Source organism: Rhinatrema bivittatum, chromosome 1 (assembly GCF_901001135.1).
Source record: "Rhinatrema bivittatum chromosome 1, aRhiBiv1.1, whole genome shotgun sequence".
In the NCBI taxonomy this organism is placed as follows: Eukaryota; Metazoa; Chordata; class Amphibia; order Gymnophiona; family Rhinatrematidae; genus Rhinatrema; species Rhinatrema bivittatum.
Window position 1 is genome coordinate 683,801,968 of NC_042615.1, and position 21,090 is coordinate 683,823,057.

At 42.1% G+C, this 21,090-nt stretch overlaps 1 protein-coding gene across 1 annotated transcript in view; it reads right to left on the bottom strand.

Moving 5' to 3' along the window:
- Positions 1-617: 617 nt before the first annotated feature.
- Positions 618-21,090, bottom strand: part of ZNF366 (zinc finger protein 366) — a 139,638-nt gene continuing 119,165 nt past the window's right edge. Inside the window, exons 4-5 of the mRNA XM_029574683.1 lie at positions 10,447-10,621; positions 618-2,213 (exon numbers count right to left, since the gene is read on the bottom strand). Of these exons, the coding sequence (XP_029430543.1) occupies positions 1,705-2,213; positions 10,447-10,621 (684 nt within the window). The 3' untranslated portion in view covers positions 618-1,704. The remainder of the gene's footprint in view (positions 2,214-10,446; positions 10,622-21,090) is intronic.

Here is a 21,090-nt window from a genome sequence, read left to right on the forward strand (position 1 = left end):
ACTGGATCAGCCTGTCCTGAAATTTGGAGCTAGTTGGCAACTCTAGCCAGATGTCTTGTCCACTCATCATCTTAAAGAATATGGGCCTCGTAGTTTTTCAATTTCTAAAATGCGAAATTGAACTAAGTCCAAAGACAGTGACACAGGAATTCCAGGATTGGGTCTCCTACCCTGTCGACTATGAAGATGTGGACAAATCCCAGAAGTGTTACACTTGGGTCCCTAGAGGAAGGAAGGATGATTGCAAATACAGAGATAATACTTGCTGGCACACGTGGCACTGAAAAGTGTAAGAGGAGTCTTCTATCCCCTAGTTAGCAAAGGGGTCTGAAATTACCTGACCAATCAGCCTTGGAATAGTGGAAAGCAGAAAGAGAAAAATATATTGCAAAATATGTTACTGAAATATGTTTCTGGACTGCCACACTACAATTTTTCCTTCATATTGCTATGACAGAAATCATAGGGGTGAAAATGTCTGTGATCTTCTGTTGTACTGAAATGCGCACTGCAGTAGCATATACTAAGGCAAAGGTTTATGGCTGATAGTGTATACATGTTGTCTAAGATACAACAAAATGCTACTATTAAGATCAGTAAGCAAAATATGAGTCTGTTCTAGTATAATCTCAATAAACTATAACCTTTTCCTAAGGCTGTACATACAAAAATTACAATTGCTTGATTTCAATTCTGTGGTCATTTTTCCGGGTGCTATATATATATGAAGCTGGAACAGTGCTGTTTACACTATTAATGACTACAGCTCTATGCATTAGCTTTCATACATCAATATATTTTTTAATCCTTCCTTGGATTCTATGTTTCATTGCAAACAATTGCTTTAGGCTATACACCTCCAGTATCTCTCAAGTATTTGACATCTCTAGAGATTCAGTAGGTGTTCAAAGAGAATTGTCATTAACTTGGAATGTGATCATGGTTTGCAGAAGGCACAAACTGCAGTCAAACTTAAATCATTTCCATTTTCAAGATTTTATACAACACTTTAATACAGTTTGTCATTCATGACATTACTAGTATTAATCAAAATAACTGTCTCTGTGTTAATCAAATTGAATACTAAAGTGCTGCAAACATTTGTTAACAGTGGAAAATAATTTGCACACATATGATTGGTTGCCTTCCACAAAGCACATTATCATTACAGCTCTCTTGTAAAGCTGTTTTTAAATACCCATGATTTTTGTCTGATGATTGTAGACTAGGCTAAGCATTTTCTGTTCTCTAGAAGTCTACTAATTTGTTATGTTTTTTACTGTTGATATATTTCACATATTGTTCCTTCATTTATAGGTAAGGGTGGGTGCAGATGTTGATTTGTGTAGGGTAGGATTGCACTAGGAAGAGGACATGTAGGCCTTATTACTTGCTCTAATTCTTCTAATAATAGTATATTACAATTAATACATGCAGCTGTATTATATTTTATTATGTTAATAATTGTAGTACTATAAAATGTTATGATGAAATGATGCTCCTATTGGTAATAAAACCCAACAGGAACACTTCTGCATCAGGGTTATGTTATTTTAAGTTATATGGATTTCTTTGACTTGTTCATCCGTGAACATCCTTGTGAAGCATGAGCTCACAGTGAATTATAGTTCATGTCAAAATATATCTTTGATTGTGATGTAATCAAGTTCTCTCTTTCTTGAATGTACTTTAAAAGCTTTTCATTTAAATTCCTAAAAGTATGGTATGTTTTTCAAAGGCACTTTGCATTTTCCTGTCCAATAATTCCCCTAAACTCTCGTTCCTGTGTTTAAAGTACAGGTAATCGGTGATAGAATGTCTCCGTCTATTATTTTCAAAGTGTCGTAAGTTCAGACATTCTTCTTTATTGCTGTCCTCTTCTTCTTCTTGATCTCTTCTTTCCTTCTCTTCTAGTCCCTCTTCTTCACTTAACATGTCCTCCTTTTCCTCGCAATAGGATTCTCCACCAGCATGTTCACGCTTGTTGGCTATGTCCTGTCGCAAGTACACCTTATCCTGATGGTGGTACACACCAGGACTGCAACAGCTGTCATCCTCTTCCTCGTGGCAGGAGCTGCCCTTAGCACTCTCCCCATCTGAATGAAATGAGGTCAGCTGCGCTCTTCTTTTCTGGGAGAGGTCAAAGGGCTCTTCTTGTTCCATGTTCCTCGAGACACCTGTTTGAGGCAGCCCAGTTCTTCCTCTTCCACACCCTGTGTATAATGCACAAAAAAAATGCCGTTACTTTAAATGTCAAACAGGTATTATCGGTGGCTGGTCCTTGGTAAGCTGCAGTACTCAAGAGGAAAATCTCAAGGGTAGTTTAAGTGTTTCATACCTTCCCATCCACGTTCACTTACCAAAAGATAAGGTCCACTTAAAAATGAGTGAGCACAATAAATAAAGTGATAACAGAGAAAAAATGGGCCCTTTTTGAAATTCTAACATCACCTTCTGTCTTGTTTCCACCCAAGAGGAGGGAAATTTTCAAAGAGGTTTTTGTGGGCAAGTACTTTACCCATAGAAATGAGCTTTTGAAAAATTGCAATCCCGATATGCAGGTAAAATCCCACCTGTATGTCCCTTTCATGAGTAAGTTTACCTGGACTGAACGGAGGCATTATGGGGGAGGGAGGGCTTGGCACTCATGCGCATGCATTTGAAAATTCAAACATGTGCGCATACATTTCCAGAAGAAACATTCCACGCACTAAACAACAGGTGTAGGTACATTTGGAGGGATAATTTTCAAGATGGACTTATGTGTGTAAGTCCACTTTGAAAACGGGTATAAGTTATGTGCATATTTGCCAGCTAACTTATGTGCGACATTGCAAAATTACTCCCAAAGAGACCACACAAAGGCCACTATGATCTCAGGTTTATTTTAGTTATTTATAAGCATTTGATATTCTGCCTTTTTCCAAGAATGGCCTCAAGGTGGATTTTAATCACATTTAAATTAAATTTACCGGTACAATAACAACATTAATTGCAGGGTCATTTGACTCATAATTGAACCAAATGTATCATCATCGTAGCATTTCATGTTTATTTTTTCTTCTCTACTGAGCAGAGGCTGAACTATGGAAAGGCCTGGTTGAACAGCCAAGCCTTAGCTTTTTTCCAGAAAGTGAGGCAAAGGGGGAGTGGCAGCTTTTTTTTTTAGTGCATAACAGCTGAAAGCATGACGATTTGTGCAAGTCAATCTGACAGAAGCCAGAGGAGGAGAGGAAACAAGGGCCATTTGGGAGGATCAGGGTTTTCTAGCGAGAGTGAGGAAGGAAAGAAGTTGGGAGATTCTCAAGGGCCTTTTTATTCACATTATTTCAAGATGAATCAAAGGGTTTTGAATATTATTCTGCTTTTGACTGGGAGTCAGTGTAACTGATGTAAGGTAGGCTTTATGTGGTCAGCTGCCTTGACCACTACCAAAATTCTGGCAGCAGTATTCTGCAAGAGTTGGAGGCATTTCAGACTGTACTGAGAGAAGTCGTTGGATATAGAATTACAATATTCAATTTGGTTGGTGATTAATGCTTGAATTATGGTAGCTAAGTTGTGTTTGTCAAGGTAGTTGCTCAGTTGGTGAATCTGGAGTAGATGCCCAAAGATTGTTCTTTTACTTTTTTTTTAAGACAGTCCACTATTATAAATGAGACAAAAAATGATAAATGTATATTAAGGACTTTTATACCAGCTGTGCATGGCTCTCTACCTCATAATGGACTTTAACATGCTATGGGTCATAACTAATTATTGGTCCTATTAAATAGCAAAAATACTTTCTTTGCATTCAATACACGCCTGACAGTTTCAGCGCAGTTTAACCAAAATTTATATCTGCTTGTTATCTCTCAGTGTCTTACAATCTTATGGCAACCATCTCATAAGATGCTGAGAGGTAGCAAGCAGATAATATGTTTGGATAAACTGCACTGAAACTATGCAGGATAAACCCCTGAAGCAGAGAATGAAACATGGTATCTTGTCAGGCACTTATTGAGTGCAAGGAAAGTACTTTTACTTTTTATTTTTATCTGCACATTTAAAAAACCTTTTACAGCTCTGACGTGAATCCTATCCTACCCCTAGGAACGAGGCACTGGGTGCAGGAGTGGAAGAGTAAGACAGACCTTGTGGACGCCACTTGGCTGCCTGCATAGGTTGCATGTGTGATGTGTGTGTTCGAAAGGGAGCCTGCCTGGGATGGCTGGATGTGAATAAGAGGTAGCCTGGGATGGGTGGGTGGGTGGCTTGTGAATGAGAGCCTGCCTATGATGGATGGATGGTGGGTGGGTAGGTTGGTTGGTTGGTTGGTTGGTTTTGAATGAGAGTCTGCCTGGGATGGATAAGTGAATAGGAACCTGCCTAGGATGTAAGGTTGGTTGGGTGGGAATGGATGTCTGTCTGGGCGTGATGTGTGTGTGTGTGTGTGTGTGTGTGTGAATGGAAGCCTGCCTGGGGGGATAAGGGATATGTGTTTGTGTGAATGGGAGTCTGCCTGGGATGGGTAGGTGGCTTGTGAATGAGGTCCTGCTTATGATGGATGGATGGTGGGTGGGTAGGTTGGTTGGTTGGTTGGTTTTGAATGAGAGTCTGCCTGGAATGGATAAGTGAATAGGAACCTGCCTAGGATGTAAGGTTGGTTGGGTGGGAATAGAAGCCTGTCTGGGCGTGGTATGTGTGTGTGAATGGAAGCCTGCCTGGGGGGATAAGGGATATGTGTTTGTGTGAATGGGAACCTGCCTGTACGTGTGTGTATGGGAGCCTGCTTGGGATGGAATGAGGGGGCATGTGTGAATGGGAACCTGCCTGGAGGGGATGAGTCCATGTGTGAATGGGAGCCTGCCTGGAATGGGGTCATGTGTGTCTGAATGGAAGCCTGCCTGCCTGCCTACCTGGGTGGCAGCAGAGCAGTGCATGGTTTTCTGTACACCAAACTGGTGCCAGCTATAATTTAATGTACCGGTAGGTGGAGAAGGAGCATCTGAGGATCGTTCCTGCACAATCTAGAAATTTGAACCTGTGAATGGGGTAAAAGAGGTTCAGGAATGTGTGTCAATTTTGACAATTTGGATTGCTGGAGGGAGCAGGGCTTTTATTTGGCAGCAAAAGGGGGCCTGGGACAGAGCATGAGACTGACAGTTTCTATTGTGTGTTTGTTATTGAGGAAAACAACAAAACATTTGTGTTAAAAAAAACAGAATGGAGGAGGGGTTTGAGCACAGCAATTTTTCACACAGGGCAGCAAAAATGCTAGCATTGGTCCTGTCAACCTATCTCCAAGACCTGATTATATCTTCAAGGGTTTGAAGGACTGGGACTAGTGCCTTCTGAAGATCAAGAACAGCAGCCACAAAGTCTCTAAGGTGATTTGATTTGACTGCAAACTCACCTCCAAAGAAGAACTGTTGCTATGGTTCTACCTGCTGCACAGCCTCCCCTCCACCAGGGGTCCTCAGCAAGTTCTACTCCCAGCTGCACAAGTTACTTTCTCACTGATTACCTGATGGCTCAACCCCCAGGCCTACTTATTCCAGCCTGTCCATTCTCTCAGTGTGTCTTCATTGAGACACCTTGGCTCTCTGACCTGGCTAGCTATGCCTTGTTATTCTATCTTGTCTTGTGGACTACCCAGGCTTTCTACCTTGCCTTGTGGCCTACCTTGGCCTCCTACCTTGCTCTTTGACCTTCTAAGTTTACTTGCCTTGATTTGGGCCCTTCCAGGCCCTCTCGCCTTGCTCTGCAGCTTTCCAGACCTACCTGCCTTGCTTGATGCCCTCATGGGCTTTCCTATCCAGCCTTGTGGCCTTCGGGCCTTCTAGGTTCACCTAGTCAGCCTTGTGCTTTGAGAGGCTTTCCTGTTTATTTTTGCCTGTTCTGTCTAGTCCAGTCTAGTCCTTGTCTAAGTCCTATCCTTGTTCAGTCCTAGTCTAGTCTTGTCTTGTCTTGTCCAGTACTTGTTCTGCCCTACCCAGTCCAGTTCTTGTCTGTTTCCCAAGCCTTTCCCTTGTCCTTTGTCTTTGGCCTGTCCTTGATACCAGTCCTTGTCTCCAGGGGCAGCTCAAGGCAATCTGCTGCCTGAGGTGAGGGATGAGATGGCGGTCCCTCGTCCCGCCCCCCCTGCCCCTCCTCTCTTCAGCCACCACTGGCACGCCGGCCTAGCCTCTGGGAGTGTTGGCAATCCCTCCTTCATGCCGCCAGCCTGGCCTCTAGTGGCGGCGGCGTCCCTCCTCCATTCAGCTGCCACCAGCCTGGCCTCCAGTGGCGGCAGCCCGCAGCAGTAACCCTCCTATTTTCTGCCACTACTGGCCTGGGTCGGCAGCTGCAGCAGGGGCAGGCAGGGTGAGGCAGACATCATAGTGGCATCTGAGAGGGGCATTTTTTGTTGCCTCAAAATTCTGCTGCCTGAAGCAGCCTCCTCACCTTGCCTCATTATAGAACCACCCCTGCTTGTCTCCAGCCCAGCCTGTACCTAGTCCCAGCCTCCAGCCCTGCTGTATCCAGTTCCCAGCTTGTGTCTGTATCTATCCCTTGCTGCCCTCAGTGCCAGCCTTCCAGCCCTGCCTATATCCAGCTCCTGTCTTCTCTCAGTCCCAGCTCCCAGTCTTTGCCTAGTCCCAGCTCCCAGCCTGTACCTGGATCCAGCTCCCAGCCAGTGCCAGTGCCTGAATCCAGCTCCCAGCCTGTACACAGCTCCCAGTCCATGCCTGCTCTAGCCATGATATTCTGCAGGAGACAAGTCCTACCGGCCCCCAGAACTCAAGGGCTCAGCCTGAGGGGGAGGGGGGCTGTTTAGGCAGAAGATCAGCCCTAGGCCTGCCCTGTGGTCCTGTTTCACCTCTGCAGGGGTGCTCCCTGACTTCAGCCAGCTGAACCGTGACACCAGGCTGCAATTTCCCTGAGTATAATTTCACAAAAGCAGCTTCCAGCAATTCTTCCACATACTGTTATTCTGTCTGTGAAGCAAATACTGTGTCCCTCAGCAAACACCAACAGTCCACTCATGGCGGAGGAATGATTTCTAAGATCCAAAGCCAGAGCAGCTCCATCAGTCAGAGATGAATACCCAGACCTGTTCGAGGTTACCAAGATGCAGACAAATTAATTTCCTGCAGGTTCCCACAGCATCAGTTTGAGGGGACAGGGGAACCTGTCTTTTGAACTCAGAATGGGAGTCTCTGCAGGGAACTCCCATGGCTTTTTCTTCCTCTTTGGCATAACAAATTTGATTGAAAACATCACAGGGAATTAAGGAATAACCCAGCCAGGAACTGTAAATAGTGAGCCAGCGGGGACAGCAGGTTTGTATCTAGGCTGCAGCAGCCACCTTGCTCTCACAATTTATATTTTTCTTAAAAAAACACAGTACCTCTTGTTGTCATGTTTTTACATTTGAAGAATATTCCTGTAATATTAATACTTTTTCCCCCTAGAAGAAAATCATCTTTTTTTTATTATGTACCATCAGTACTCTTACCTTTCTAGCATAATTATGTATTTTAATAATTGCAGATCTAGGTCTTTCCGTATTCCTTTGCATAAATAACATTTTCTAGGCTCTTGAAAGGTTCAGTTCTACATTCAGCCATTATGCACACTCAGTCAGCAGTTCTCTGACTTTCACATTTTACGGGATTCCCAGCAAACACAAATTAGTTCATCAGGACCTGCTTTCCCTGTTTTCAACTGTCTTCTAATACTGAACATTGTTAAGTAAACCTTTCAATCTCAATTTTTAAGAATCCTATCAAATCTTGACTTGGTTCTCTACTATAGCCAAGGGTACAGTGAACTGGAAAGAAAAATTACAAACAGTTGGAGTGGTATGGATATTCATATATACAACGTGTGGCTGGAAATACCTACAGTACCTGAATGTAATCCACTTTGAAATTTCTGAAAGGCAGAATATAAATCAAACAAATCAGACCAAGGTTTAAGTTTATGCATGTTATATAGCATCCGTTTATTATTATTATTTCCTTGGGGGAGTCACAGACTGTGCTCCTGTCCCTCCACATTAGTACAAGATATCTTGGGGGTGGGAGCCCAAGGAATTGTCTTTGTTGTGAAGAGTTTGGGAAAGAAGTGTTGTTAGTTGTTGTGATACTGAGCAAATGATGGTTTGTGTTTTATTCAGTTGGGCTAACCTGTTCGTGTGTTATGGGGTATGAGAGAGTGAACCCTTAAGAGAGATGAGAGGAGATAATTAGTTGGAGAGTGACCTGGGAAGGCATAAACTCTGGGTCAGTTCAGCAGGAATTGCCCTTTCTGAGAATGGCGTGGAGGATAGAGAGAGGGACCTCCAGGATGTAGGGAGCCTGGAGCAGCTAGTCCACAGGCTGGTGGGCCAAGGGACCCTCCCAGGATGCAGCAGGGCCCTGCAGGGGCTTTTCCTCTCACGAGAAGAAGCCTGAGGCCAAGGCACTGGAGAAGAGGTGAGTCTTCCTCCCGTGAGGAAATGGCCAGAAGGTCGGAGAACGGGGTCGTTCCAATACGAGGAGTGCCCTGACAGTATGGTCAGAGCGTGGAGGTCTGTACACTGCTGGAAGGGTGAAGTTGGGAGGACTGAGAGGGGTGGATTCCATGGAGGAGTGAGTAAAAAAAAAAAAAGGTGCATGTGACCCATTGAATTGTGCATTCTGTTAAATTCCTTTCCACACTGCTGTCAAAAACAATGAGAGAAAAATAATTTTATACTCTGCGGATACACTAATGAAGGTACAAAGAGGCCCTCTATATGCTATGTCTATACTTGCTGGCTGGGATCTGCAGATGAATAAAAATGAAGACGGTAACTTTTAAACAGGCTTGCGGGCGCCCATGTGCACACGTTCGTCAGCCTCAGGGACACGGCCATTTTAACACATATGTGCGTATATGCATGCTTGTTATAAAACAGACGGACTGCGTGCACATGTGCATGCAATTTTAAGTGGACATGCGCTTATGCATGCAAACGCCGCTTCTACCGCATAAGTGGGGGGATTTTAATAGACACGGACGCCAAGGTTATTATCAGTTTTCCCAGTTCATTCCCAGTTCACTCAGGTAAGGGCTAAGACTTACAACCCCCCCCCCCCCCAGTTTAATAGCCTCCCTTCTCCCCTATTAGCCCCAACCTTTAAAATTGCGCTGATCTACCTAGATTTTTTTGTTTTAGAAGTTGCATGTCATCCATAGCAGAAGTAAAGTTATGTGGTGGGGAGCCCGGTGAGCACCAGTGTGTATAAGTATTTATGTGCAAATTTCTATTTTAAATTCAGGAACACCAATACCCTGCCTAGACCACACCCACATCCTGCCCCTTTTTGGAACTTTTGATTGGTGTGGATAGCAGCAAGAACATGCGTACTCGGTTGGCTTTTAAAATCCGCTCAGCGCACGCTGGCCCAACAAATTTGCGCATCCCCTAATTGATGCACATGTGGGCTTTTAAAATTCACTTTCAAGTGTTTGAAGATATCCTTGAGCAATTTTCATTTTTCAGGACTCGAGGTGGGAGCCAGCAAAGGGAAGCTAGTCTGGAGGGGCAGAGTTCATGGAGGGGAGAGAGAGGTTTATCTCTTCCTGACCAGATCAAGAGAGAAAGGGAGAAGTGTTAACCACCTCACTTCCTCTACACTGGTCCACTTCATCATCTGCATGACCCATTTGCTGAACCCACAAAACAAATCAGAGACTGATCCTCGCTTTATACAGGTTATGTCCTCTCGATATTTTATGTACTTCATATTATTATTATTGACATGTATATCAAATCTCTCTATTATTCCTCATCTTCCTATTTGTTGAAGTCTCATGTGGGAGAGATTATTAAAGATCTTTTGCTTTCCTCAAATTCTCTTTTTGTTCATAGGGTTTGAGAATCCTGCAGACATTGAATTTGAGCCTGGTGACATATGCACTTCCAAAAGTGGTAATAGGTTACACAAACTGGTTTTCCTATACAAAGTTCATCCACATTTGCTTATCATAAAAACATAGGAAAGTTTATTGTTGTGTTTCTATCCACCTTGTTTCCATTACTGTTATGTGCTAGGAAGTCCATATTCAGAGGCATTTAGCAGGATAACTCAGAAGTTATTCGGCTAAATGCCAACTTTTGAATGTTTTGGGCACTTATTCATTTGGATTTCTCATTATCTAGAATGTTCCTATGCAGTCGGATAACATAGGGGCATTCTGGGTGTTTTTTCTGGGAGGAGTTTGGATAACCAGATAAAATATCTGGCTAACTCTGCTTGTGCCATAGAGCTGTCCAAACGATAGCTGGATAAACTCTTCTTTAAGCTAGCCATCTGTATTCAGTAGTGCGGCTGCACTACTAAGAACCCTTCCAAAGTTAGCCAGAGATCCAACCAGTGCCTGAATAAGAACCTCTCTATTGTGTTTTGTATGGTACTGAAGCATATACACAGTCATGTTAATGATTCTTACCTTTAGAATGAAATCTTCTTTCCATAACACCGTGTTTGACTTTCATGTGCCTTGTAAGGTTTCCCTTCAAGGTGAATTTGCTGGGACAGTAGACACATTTGAATGGTTTGCTATCCGAGTGCAAGTGCATGTGACCCATTAAATTGTGCATTCTGTTAAATTCCTTTCCACACAGCTGTCAAAAACAATGCGAGAAAAATGATTTTATACTCTGCAGATACACTAATGAAGGTATAAAAAAGGATGTATATTCACAGAGCAGAAATCAGTGAGCACTATACTTTAATCTGGGAGTAAAACAACCAAAATATAAATATCAGAATCTCAAAATACAGGTAGCTATAGCTGTAAAGTTAAACTAAATGTGACAAAACATAAAACATATATATTTAAAAATGAATAGTATTCCATAATATATTGGATAATATATTAAACAATACCCAACATGGCCATATTTCAGTGAGATGCCTGCATCAGGGGTAGGTACTCCCAAGATTTATAATACAAAACAAGAAAAAAAAAACAATTAACAACAAAGAAAAATGTAAACATAAGTAAGAAATATTAGAAATTGGTGATGGCAGCTGGTGGGGATGGGAGAGTGAAGAAGTTGGATGATTTGTTTAGTCCCTGTTCCCCAACCAAAAAGGCATTCTGCTGTCCCTGCTGAGAACAAAATGGTGAAAGGTGTGGACTAAAGGGTCAGGTATTCCTGGAGGAACCCATTGTAACCCATTGTGAATTTCTCTTAACTAAGAATATATCTGAATGTTTAGCAGTATCTGTGGAGAAAAATGTTCCTGATGAACTTAAACAAATTGGCCTTTCTTTGAAAAACATTACATTTAGCCATAGGGACATAGGATAAACCTTTACTGAGGAGACTTTCTTCTGATATAAATAAGGTTAGGATGCCAGGATTAATAACTGGTGGATCTTCCTGTTCCATCTTCTCCCTCTCACTAATCTGCCTTAAATGCCCATATGTGTCCTCCTCCTTATTTGCCTTCCTAGTTCTAAACTGTTTACCAAAACTTGTACGACAAAAAGATACTCCTGTACCTACATTTTTAGCCTTTCTTGTATTCTGAATGAATGAATAAATTGAGTGTTTGTGAGCTCCAGCTTTGCTGTTTAGCAATAGAAGTTTCTGATGTTTGTCAGCTGAATATTTTATCCTATTTATTTTTATTTTCATTAATTTTATATTTAATTATTGCATGCTTTTATTTTTAATTTTATATTTTCCAGTGGTAACATTATTTGTTCCTTTGTAACAAACATCATACATTTTAGTATTGAATTCTTATTTATCATTTTAATGTCTTGTTTGATCTTTTTTTTTTTTAATTCATTTTTTATTTTGTATATATTTTTTAAAATCCCTTTGTTGATTCACTCTGTTCTTCATGTCATTTAAAACAGTGGTTCCCAAACCTGTCCTGGAGGACCGCAAGCCAGTCAGGTTTTCAGGATATCCACAATGTATATGCAATCTAGGACAGGTTTGGGAACCACTGATTTAAGAGATACATGATTATTTTTGTTTTACAATAGTTATCTGTGATAACGTGCAAGCGGTTATTGGCTGTATAAGGGTGCCAGAGGACAAATTAGTCTGGACTCTAGCCTTTTCTCCATAGAATCAGCTTTATTATTTACAGTATAACAGAAAAGAGGTAGAAAGGTCTGTTACCTCAGCAGTTCTAAATCAAAAGTTACAACAAGAGACAGTCTTGTCATAGCAGCTGCCTTCTTCTCATCCCCAGGGCCTCCCTGTTTCCTCCTGGGCTTTCTCTCTTATTCCTCTGCTTAGGAAAATGCCCTGGGACCAGAATTTCCTTCTGGTTGCGTCAAGTTGTGTCAAGTTTTGAGAGTGGTGGCCACATACAAAAACATAGTTTGGAGAGGAGCATTTTTATGAAGATAAGTTGTTTTTTGCACTTATTTCAATACTTGGATTTTGAAAACACATACACTGTATATAGACCAATGATTATAGCAGAGGACGGCACTAAGTAGCTATTTAAGTATATTGCCATTGGCGTCCATGTATGATGGTCTACCATAATAGTATAATTTATTTATGATAATATAACATATAGAACAAATGAAGACATGGAAATTATTATATTTCTTTGATACTTATTGTTTCTATCTCATTGGGTTTTGATTTATTAGTATAAAATGTTCACAACCCCTGGATAGAATAAATCACAAACAGAGAAAAATACAGATCCCAAATCTGAATCTATACATGGGCCAATGTCTTGACATATGCCTTCCTCAGGGGAAACAAAATTACAGAAATAGCTGAATTAGATCAAGAAGTTCAAGGCCATCAGAGAAGGAAAAAAATTAAAAACATTTTAGCCTCCCTGTCCTTATTGACATTTTTATTTTAACCATGGCCTCTGCAAGCAGGTTAGTCCTGCCTTCTTGGTAGCCAAATGCTTTTGAACCACTGCTGTTCAGGGCTGTAACTGCTGCTCCTTGTAAATTACCCCAATGATTTATGGTAGGCCCATCTACCTTGGCCCTTCTCAGCCCCACTCCTTCTCATGCTCCCCACACTTTCACAGCTCCTCCACTTCCTACTCCCATGGTTCCTTCCTACTCCTCTCTCATGGTTCAGTGTGGGGCTTGTGAGTCGGTGCATGCTCACAGACCCTTCAGTGACCTTACCTCCTTCAAGCACATAGGTTTTCAGTTACCGTGGGAACCCATGTAAGAACTTAAAGTAGGGCTGCTCCAGGGCTTGTGAGTATATACTGACTCACAGACACACTAGAAACTTTAGATTTACAGTCACCATGACATTTTTATCAGTTGGGTGTATAGGAGGGTTGAAGGTGAGTATGAGGGGGCAGGTTGGGCAGTATGTGCAGTTTGCGCACAAGCTTTCTCCTCTTTCAATCATATACCCTCTAACACACTCACATATTTACTCTCATGCTCTCTCTCTCACTCACATACATGCTCATTTCCACACACATACTCACTCATATTCCTCTCATTCTCCCACACATATGCACACTTTTCCCCCTCACACTCACTCCCTCATCCAACACTCACCCATTATCTCTCTCCACCACAAACCCAGCAGCTGCAGCAGCAACCTCCTTCTTAGGGCCCACATGGCTGATGGGACTCCTCCTTCTTCCAGTCATGCCATACCCTGCTTCTGCCATGGGCTGATGGGACTCCCCCTTCTTCCTGCCCCCGTAGGTCAATCAGAAGGGCAGGAAGAAGGGAGGAGGCATCCAGTTGGTCCATGGGGTAGGAGAAAGGGATGAAGCATCCAATTGTCTTGCTGGGGCAGGAGAAAAGGAGGAGGCATCTGATTGGCTCACTTGGGCAAGAGAAAGGGAGGAGGCATCTGATTAACTGCGGGGCCAAGAAAAAGAGAGGGGGAATCTGATTGGCCTGTACATGTCAATCAGGCTGCACAGGCTGCTTCACTACAAGTAGCAGCAGCAGGGCATCCAGAAATTTTAGGTGTTGGCCCAGAGATCTGGCAATTCTGCTAGAATTGTGGAGTCTCCTGGTCAAACCTAGAGGGTTCCCAGGTATACTCATAGGTCCCATGCTGATTTTTTTAAAAATATTTTTCATGCCAAGTGAACATCTGCACGGTATTTCCTAGTTTCTGGCTACTGATGCCATATGAGGCAAAATGTTGGTTGGACCATAGTCCTCATGGCCCACCCCATTCTGCTCATGAGTACAGCACCAGGTTGGTTGGACTTAGCTGCTGAAGAGAGGAAGAAGCCTAGGGTCACCTGTGGAGTCTATCCCACCATTGGCCAAAAAGAAAAGGAGGCCCAGAGCCGCCACAGGTAAGGCGCAGAGAGAGAGAGAGAAAGGGTAATAGACACTGGAAGGTGGATGTGGTCAGAAGCCACAGGACAGGCTCCCCCAGCAGGGGACAAATGCTGGAGAGGGGAAGAGGCAAGGACACATTCTTCGGTGGACAGAGGGGTATCATTCGCCCCTCAATGGGGGAGGGAATGAAGGCAGACCCATTTGTTAGAGCATTGTTCATTTTGTTTCTATTATAGTCAATGAGAACAGAGAAGGGAAGCACTAATTGCCTGTAATAGAAACAAAAAAAAATCATAGAACTGAAATAGAAAGCTAAATAGCAGAAAATGAAAATGACATTTTTTCCCCCTGTATATCCCTAGCATTTAAGTGTCCTTCCCCTGCTGATCTGTCTTACAGTAGCCTTGTAAATGAGTTACACTGCTTGTTTACAGAGCCAAAAGTCTTCTTGCTGCTGTAAAGCCTGGCAATCCTGGAGGGAGGGGAGAGAGACACAAGGGAGGCACAGGGGAGGGCGGTTGAAACACTGTGGCAACAGCTAATGAACCCATTTTCAGGTTTGCATGTAGAGCATGCACAACCGCATTAAATGTAACTCAGTTGCGTTAGGGGTATTTACTGCTCACAAGGCACTATTTAACATGCACGTTAGGGTACATCACCAGATAGGCCACTAGTAATCTGTGTTCCAGCAAAGTGCATAATGAGGATGGAATATCCTCTTTGGAGTCACAACATTCTAGTACTTAAGTTTTCCTGATTTGTGTATCGTACATAGCTCTTAATATGGAACAGCATGGTTTTGTATATATTATCTTTTAAGCAGCTTGCTGTTCCACAGCAGTAGATAGCCCTGTGTATAGTACTGATTAAAGGTCAATACAAAAAAAAGCAATACAGTCTTTTTTCCTTTTGCTTTGATTTTGCTGTGAGAACAGGAGAAGAAAACAGAGGCATGCAGTGAGGCACAAAGGCCACTGCTGTGCTGTCCTTCCCTTGCCTTCTTTAAATTTGTTCCTAATAAGTAGGGTGTTCCTTTCCTCAAACAGAGAGAGAGAGAGAAAGAACAAGAGAGAAGGACTGTAAACTGTCCAAAAGGACCGTGAGAAAACAGGAAGCTTTGAAAAGTACAAGAGAAGGCAAGATGAAATCTGTTTTCAGGCAGTTCCCTGGGGATATGTGAGCCATTGTTAAGTCGGCAGCTTATGCAGCTATATCCTTCCTTCTGGTGAGGAGCAGCCTTATGCCAAAAGGCTGCTATCTGGTCATTGCCTTAACCCTCTGAACACCAGTTAAGCATATTGGACAAGTCCAGGAGTCCTTCATGATGACATGGTTATTGGAACGTGGAACCAAGTCTTTTTTTTTTTTTTTATTAATTCTCATCCTTATTAATGCTACAAATTGTAGTCTTGCTTTGCATAGGGAAATGAGGATTACAAATTTCAAAGAAGAATAAGTAAAGCATGGCACTGCCATGCCTGTCCATGATAACTTGGAGTTGGAGTCATTGGGTAACCATATTTCAGGATTAGTCGTTATGCTGGACTATCAGGAACACTCAGGCTTCGAGTTAACAAATGTCTCCAGCAGAAAGAGTTTACAGTAGACTAATGTTGCAGAACAATTATTGACTATACAGTGGTAGTTTATAGTTGTGTGCATGATTTTTTCCTATTGTTATGCATGAACCTGTTTTTCTTGGGGAAATCAGATCTGAAAGCTCATCGGACTGCAGCAGCAGCACCACCAGTCCTTTTGAATCAAAGATGATTGTTTTTTATGATTGTCCTTTTTGTGGGTCCAAAAATGGCTGATGAGGCCACTTCAGGATTCACAACAAACCAGATGTCTCACAAAATCAATTACTGAGGACAAATGATATGGAACACCTGTGCCATAAGTATTTATAAAGGGATTCCTTATAATCTATAGGTGCTATTTCACACACACAAGGATCTTACCTTTGTTCACCTCCAAATTCTTTACATTTTTAACTATGTTTATTCATGCTATCACATCCACACACATGTAATGCTTAAAACAGTGTCCATATTTTCATATCTCACACATGTCCAATATTTAGAGATCAAGTGGACATGTATAGAAATACTCCCTAAAATAATGACACAAGCATATAGAGGCCTCATGGTGTCCAGTTTTTCCAAGCTGAGATTCACAGAAATCCCAAACTGAAATTCACAGCCATCCAAGTCACAAAAGTCCAACACGAGATTAATTTCAACAAAGATTACCTGCTTCTGGGAATCTGAACATTTGCCTATTTCCAAAAACAAACTTCCATCTCATTGCAGCATTGTCACTTACTTTTTCAGAGATATTTTTGACATCTTTAAAAAAAAAATGATAATGCTACAATGAGATGGAAGTTTGTTTATGGATGTAGACAAATGTTAGGATTCCCTGATGCAGACAATCTTTGTCAAAACACAGCCTAATCATACTTTTGTGAGTCTGACACCTGTGAATTTCAGCTTGGAAGGTTCAGTTACCATAAGTCCTCTGATGTCCTTTTGCGTCATTTTGGAGAATATTTTTTCCATTCTTCTTGTCTTTAAGTGTTCTTCATGAGTGAGATGTGAAAATATGGTCAAAAGCTTGAAGAATTACATGCGTGTGTGATGTGATAAAATGGACAAAAAAAGATAAAAATATAAATAATTTAGAGGGGAGCAATGATTAAATTCTTTGGTGTTTAACAATTTTGTGAAATAACACAGATTCTAAGTATTCCCTGAGAAATATATATGGCATAGGTTCAGGGCCAGCAGAAGATTTAGATGGGGTTGGCAGTGGCCTAGGTTGCCGGAAGTGGGCGGGGCGGGCGAGTAGCTGGTAAGGGTGGCAGTTTGAAAAGGATGGATGAGATGAGAAGTGGTGTGAGTTAGGTAAAGAGCTGGAAGGTGTTTTCCATTTTGGGTATGTATTTCTTTGAGGAGCTGGGGTCATTTGACGTGTGTGTTTGATAAAGAGAGAGATCGTGTGACCACATCATCGTCTAGGGCAGCTGGACACCCTTCCACTGGCACTGCATAGGTTTTTATATTACCTTTCTTCAGTAATTGATCTGGTGATGCTACTGGCTTCTTGTGAATATTGTCATGGGGTAATTAGATGCCTTTTGGGAAAGTGATTTGCCAGTCCAAGGCCTAGATTTATCATTTTGCCTGTGATAAAAAGGGGTGTGGTTAGGGTAATTTTTTAGTTACTGCAACACATAGAGAGAGAGAGAGAGAGAGAGAGACTGAGAAAGAGAGAATCTTTAAGAACATAAGAAATTGCCATGCTGGGCCAGACCAAGGGTCTATCAAGCCCAGCATCCTGTTTCCAACAGAGGCCAAACCAGGCCACAAGAACCTGGCAAGTACCCAAATACCAAGAAGATCCCATGCTACTGATGCAATTAATAGCAGTGGCTATTCCCTAAGTAAACTTGATTAATAGCAGTTAATGGACTTCTCCAAGAACTTATCCAAACTTTGTTAAACCCAGCTCCACTAACTGCACTAACCACATCTTCTGGCAATAAATTCCAGAGCTTAATTATGCGTTGAGTGAAAAATAATTTTCTCGGATTAGTCTTTAATGTGCTACTTGCTAACTTCATGGAATGCCCCCTAGTCCTTCTCCAAGCTGAACAGCCCTAACCTCTTCAGCCTTTCCTCATACGGGAGCTGTTCCATCCCCTTTATCATTTTGGTCGCTCTTCCTGTACCTTCTCCATCGCAACTATATCTTTTTTGAGATGCGGCGATCAGAATTGTACACAATATTCAATGTGCGGTCTCACAGCGATAAAGAGGCATTATGACATTTTCTGTTTTATTAAGCATTCCCTTCCTAATAATTCCCAACATTCTGTTTGCTTTTTTGACTGCTGCAGCACATTGAGCCATCTTATTCCTGGGTGGTAGCTCCTAATATGGAACCTAACATCATGTAACTACAGCAAGGGTTATTTTCCCCTATATGCAACACCTTGCACTTGTCTACATTAAATTTCATCTGCCATTTGGATGCCCAATCTTCCAGTCTCGCAAGGTCCTCCTGAAATGTATCACAATCTGCTTGTGATTTAACCACTCTGAATAATTTTGGATCATCCACAAATTTGATAATATCACTCGTCATATTCCTTTCCAAATCATTTATAAATATGTTGAAAAGCACCGGTCCAAGTACAGATCCCTGAGGCACTCCACTGTTTACCCTTTTCCACTGAGAAAATTGTCCATTTAATCCTACTCTCTGTTTCCTGTCTTTTAACCAGTTTGTAATCCACGAAAGGACATCGCCTCCTATCCCATGACTTTTTAGTTTTCTTAGAAGCCTCTCATGAGGGACTTTGCAAACGGCTTCTGAAAATTCAAATACACTACTTCTACTGGTTCACCTTTATCCACATGTTTATTAACCCCTTCAAAAAAATGAAACAGATTTGTTAAGCTAGATTTCCCTTGGTCAAATCCATGTTGACTGTGTTCCATTAAACCATGTCTTTGAATGTGCTCTGTGATTTTGATCTTTAGAATAGTTTCCACTCTCTTTCCCAGCACTGAAGTCAGGCTCACTGGTCTATGGTCTCGTGGATCACCTCTGGAGCCCTTTTTAATTATTGGGGTTACATTGGCCACCCTCCGATCTTCAGGTACAATGGATGATTTATAGGGATCTGATATTAGGCAACTATTTATACCACTGTAGAAGGGTCAACTAGTAACTCGAGGTGAGGTTTTGGTGGTGGTCTAGGGTTTGGGGGCCAGTTTTACATGCACAGTCAGAGGTACAAACAGTACAGTACACATCAATGAACATTTGATGTGATTTGGAATGAGGAAAGGAACACAAAGATGAGATTTCTACAATGTACAATGTTCTTTCGCCCTATCTTGATAGCACCTAGGTATAGTATTCTGTCATTCCTACTTTTCCCTTCCTGTTGACATTACAGGTTTTCAAAGTGTAGAGATCCTTGAAACAGGCTCTTCCTCTGTCTGGGGTCCTCTGGAGCAATGGACTCTCATGAATTGATATTGAGTTGGTATTGATAGCATCTCAAGTTACTAGTTGACCCTCCTACAGTGGTATAAATAGTTGCCTAATATGTGTGCCACCCAGAGTCCCTCTCTCTTTCTCTCCCTCCTGCTATATTGCACAGCTTAACACCAGGGAAAAAGGTGTAATTATTTCTGGTGTCATAATGTGCATTACGCTATCGCACACAACATTAAAACATTAAACACCCCTCATTTTCATAAATTCCTCCCCTTTGACTAAATTTGCATATACATCTCGTGATGCGAAAGATAATGCATTATCATGGGAGTTAGGGCCCTACGCGATTTGAAGAATAACCCTGTGAGTTTGACAAACTCAGTTGCAGCTTTGGATACATGATTCTGAGCAGTACAGGTGGCCCTGGATTGTTTATTCAGTTGGCTGTATACTATTCTGTCATTCCTGCTTTTCACTTCCTGTTGCCATTACAGGTTTTCAAAGTGCAGAGATCCTTGAAACAGGCTCTTCCTCTGTCTGGGGCGCTCTGTCTGGGGCAATGGTCTCTCACAATGGTACTGATGTTGCACTTCTTCATGTTGGCATTGAGAGCATCCTCGAAATGCTTTCTCAGCCCTCCTTTTAAGTGTATGCCTTCCCTTGATCGATCAGGGAGAAGAGAATTTGCTTCAAATGTTTGGAGTCAGACATCCAGGCAATGTGACTGGCCCAGGGAAGATGGTGTCAGATGATCATCACGTCAATGGTTGTTGTGATGACTTGTGAGAGGACACTAGTGATGGTGCGGCTGTCTTTTGACTAGCTTCAGAGGATCTTTCTCAGAAATTCTCCAGCATCTTGAGGTGTGTACTGTGCCTATGTCTCAGCTTTGTACAGTAGGGTGGGGATTACAACTGTCGATCTGATGTTGCAATCATTGATCACTGGTTTCTTAAGGGCATACAATGAATGTGACAAAACTGGACTAATGAAACGTATCCGTTATGATCCAGATTAATCTCAGAGCACTAACCAGGAAGTGTAGGAAAATACTTCTCCTTTTCAGCTGAAATAATTGTTTGCGGCTATCAAATACAATACTGCTTCTGCTTTCAGTACTAATCTATTTGTAGGAAAATTACTTTTAATAAACTTTTTATAAATGTTCACTATCATTGCTATCGTTCTGATCATATACACACTGCGGATGAATCTTTGACTGCCTGCATCGCTGTAGCAGTGAGAGGTGTGAATGATGTGGCAGCACTGGGCACATCTTTGAGAGCGGCTGTCAGAGACGGTGAGCTGTGGCAGAGCTGTTATGGCCACCTGCCTTGCAGAAGGGGGAAGGAAGCATGGCCTGTTCTGCCTTTGCAGTATAGGATGCTAAATTCTGCAGCACTAGCTAGGACACTGAATCTGTGTATGGATTTGGAAGCAAGCCCTAACTTTCCCCAGCCCAACTTAAATGTGGTAGAGTCAGAAGCAGTATCTGAGATAAACACGGAGGATCGCCGAGGGGATGATGGGAATTGTAAAGCTGAATTAGTTGGGTGTATGGGCACACTAGATAGGCCATGCAGATTTTTTTCTCCCATCATGTTTCTGTGATTTCAGACCTGGATCTGTGTTTCAGGTATGGGGGGGGGGGGGGGATGATGGTACCAGAGCGTGACAGAAAGATTTTTTTTTTCAGATTAATGCTTTCATTTTTAAGCTTTGCTAATGTTTCTGTGATTTATAAGATCCCAACATTTCTTGCAACTGTGTGTGTGTGTATGGGGAAGGGGGATGCCCATTCAT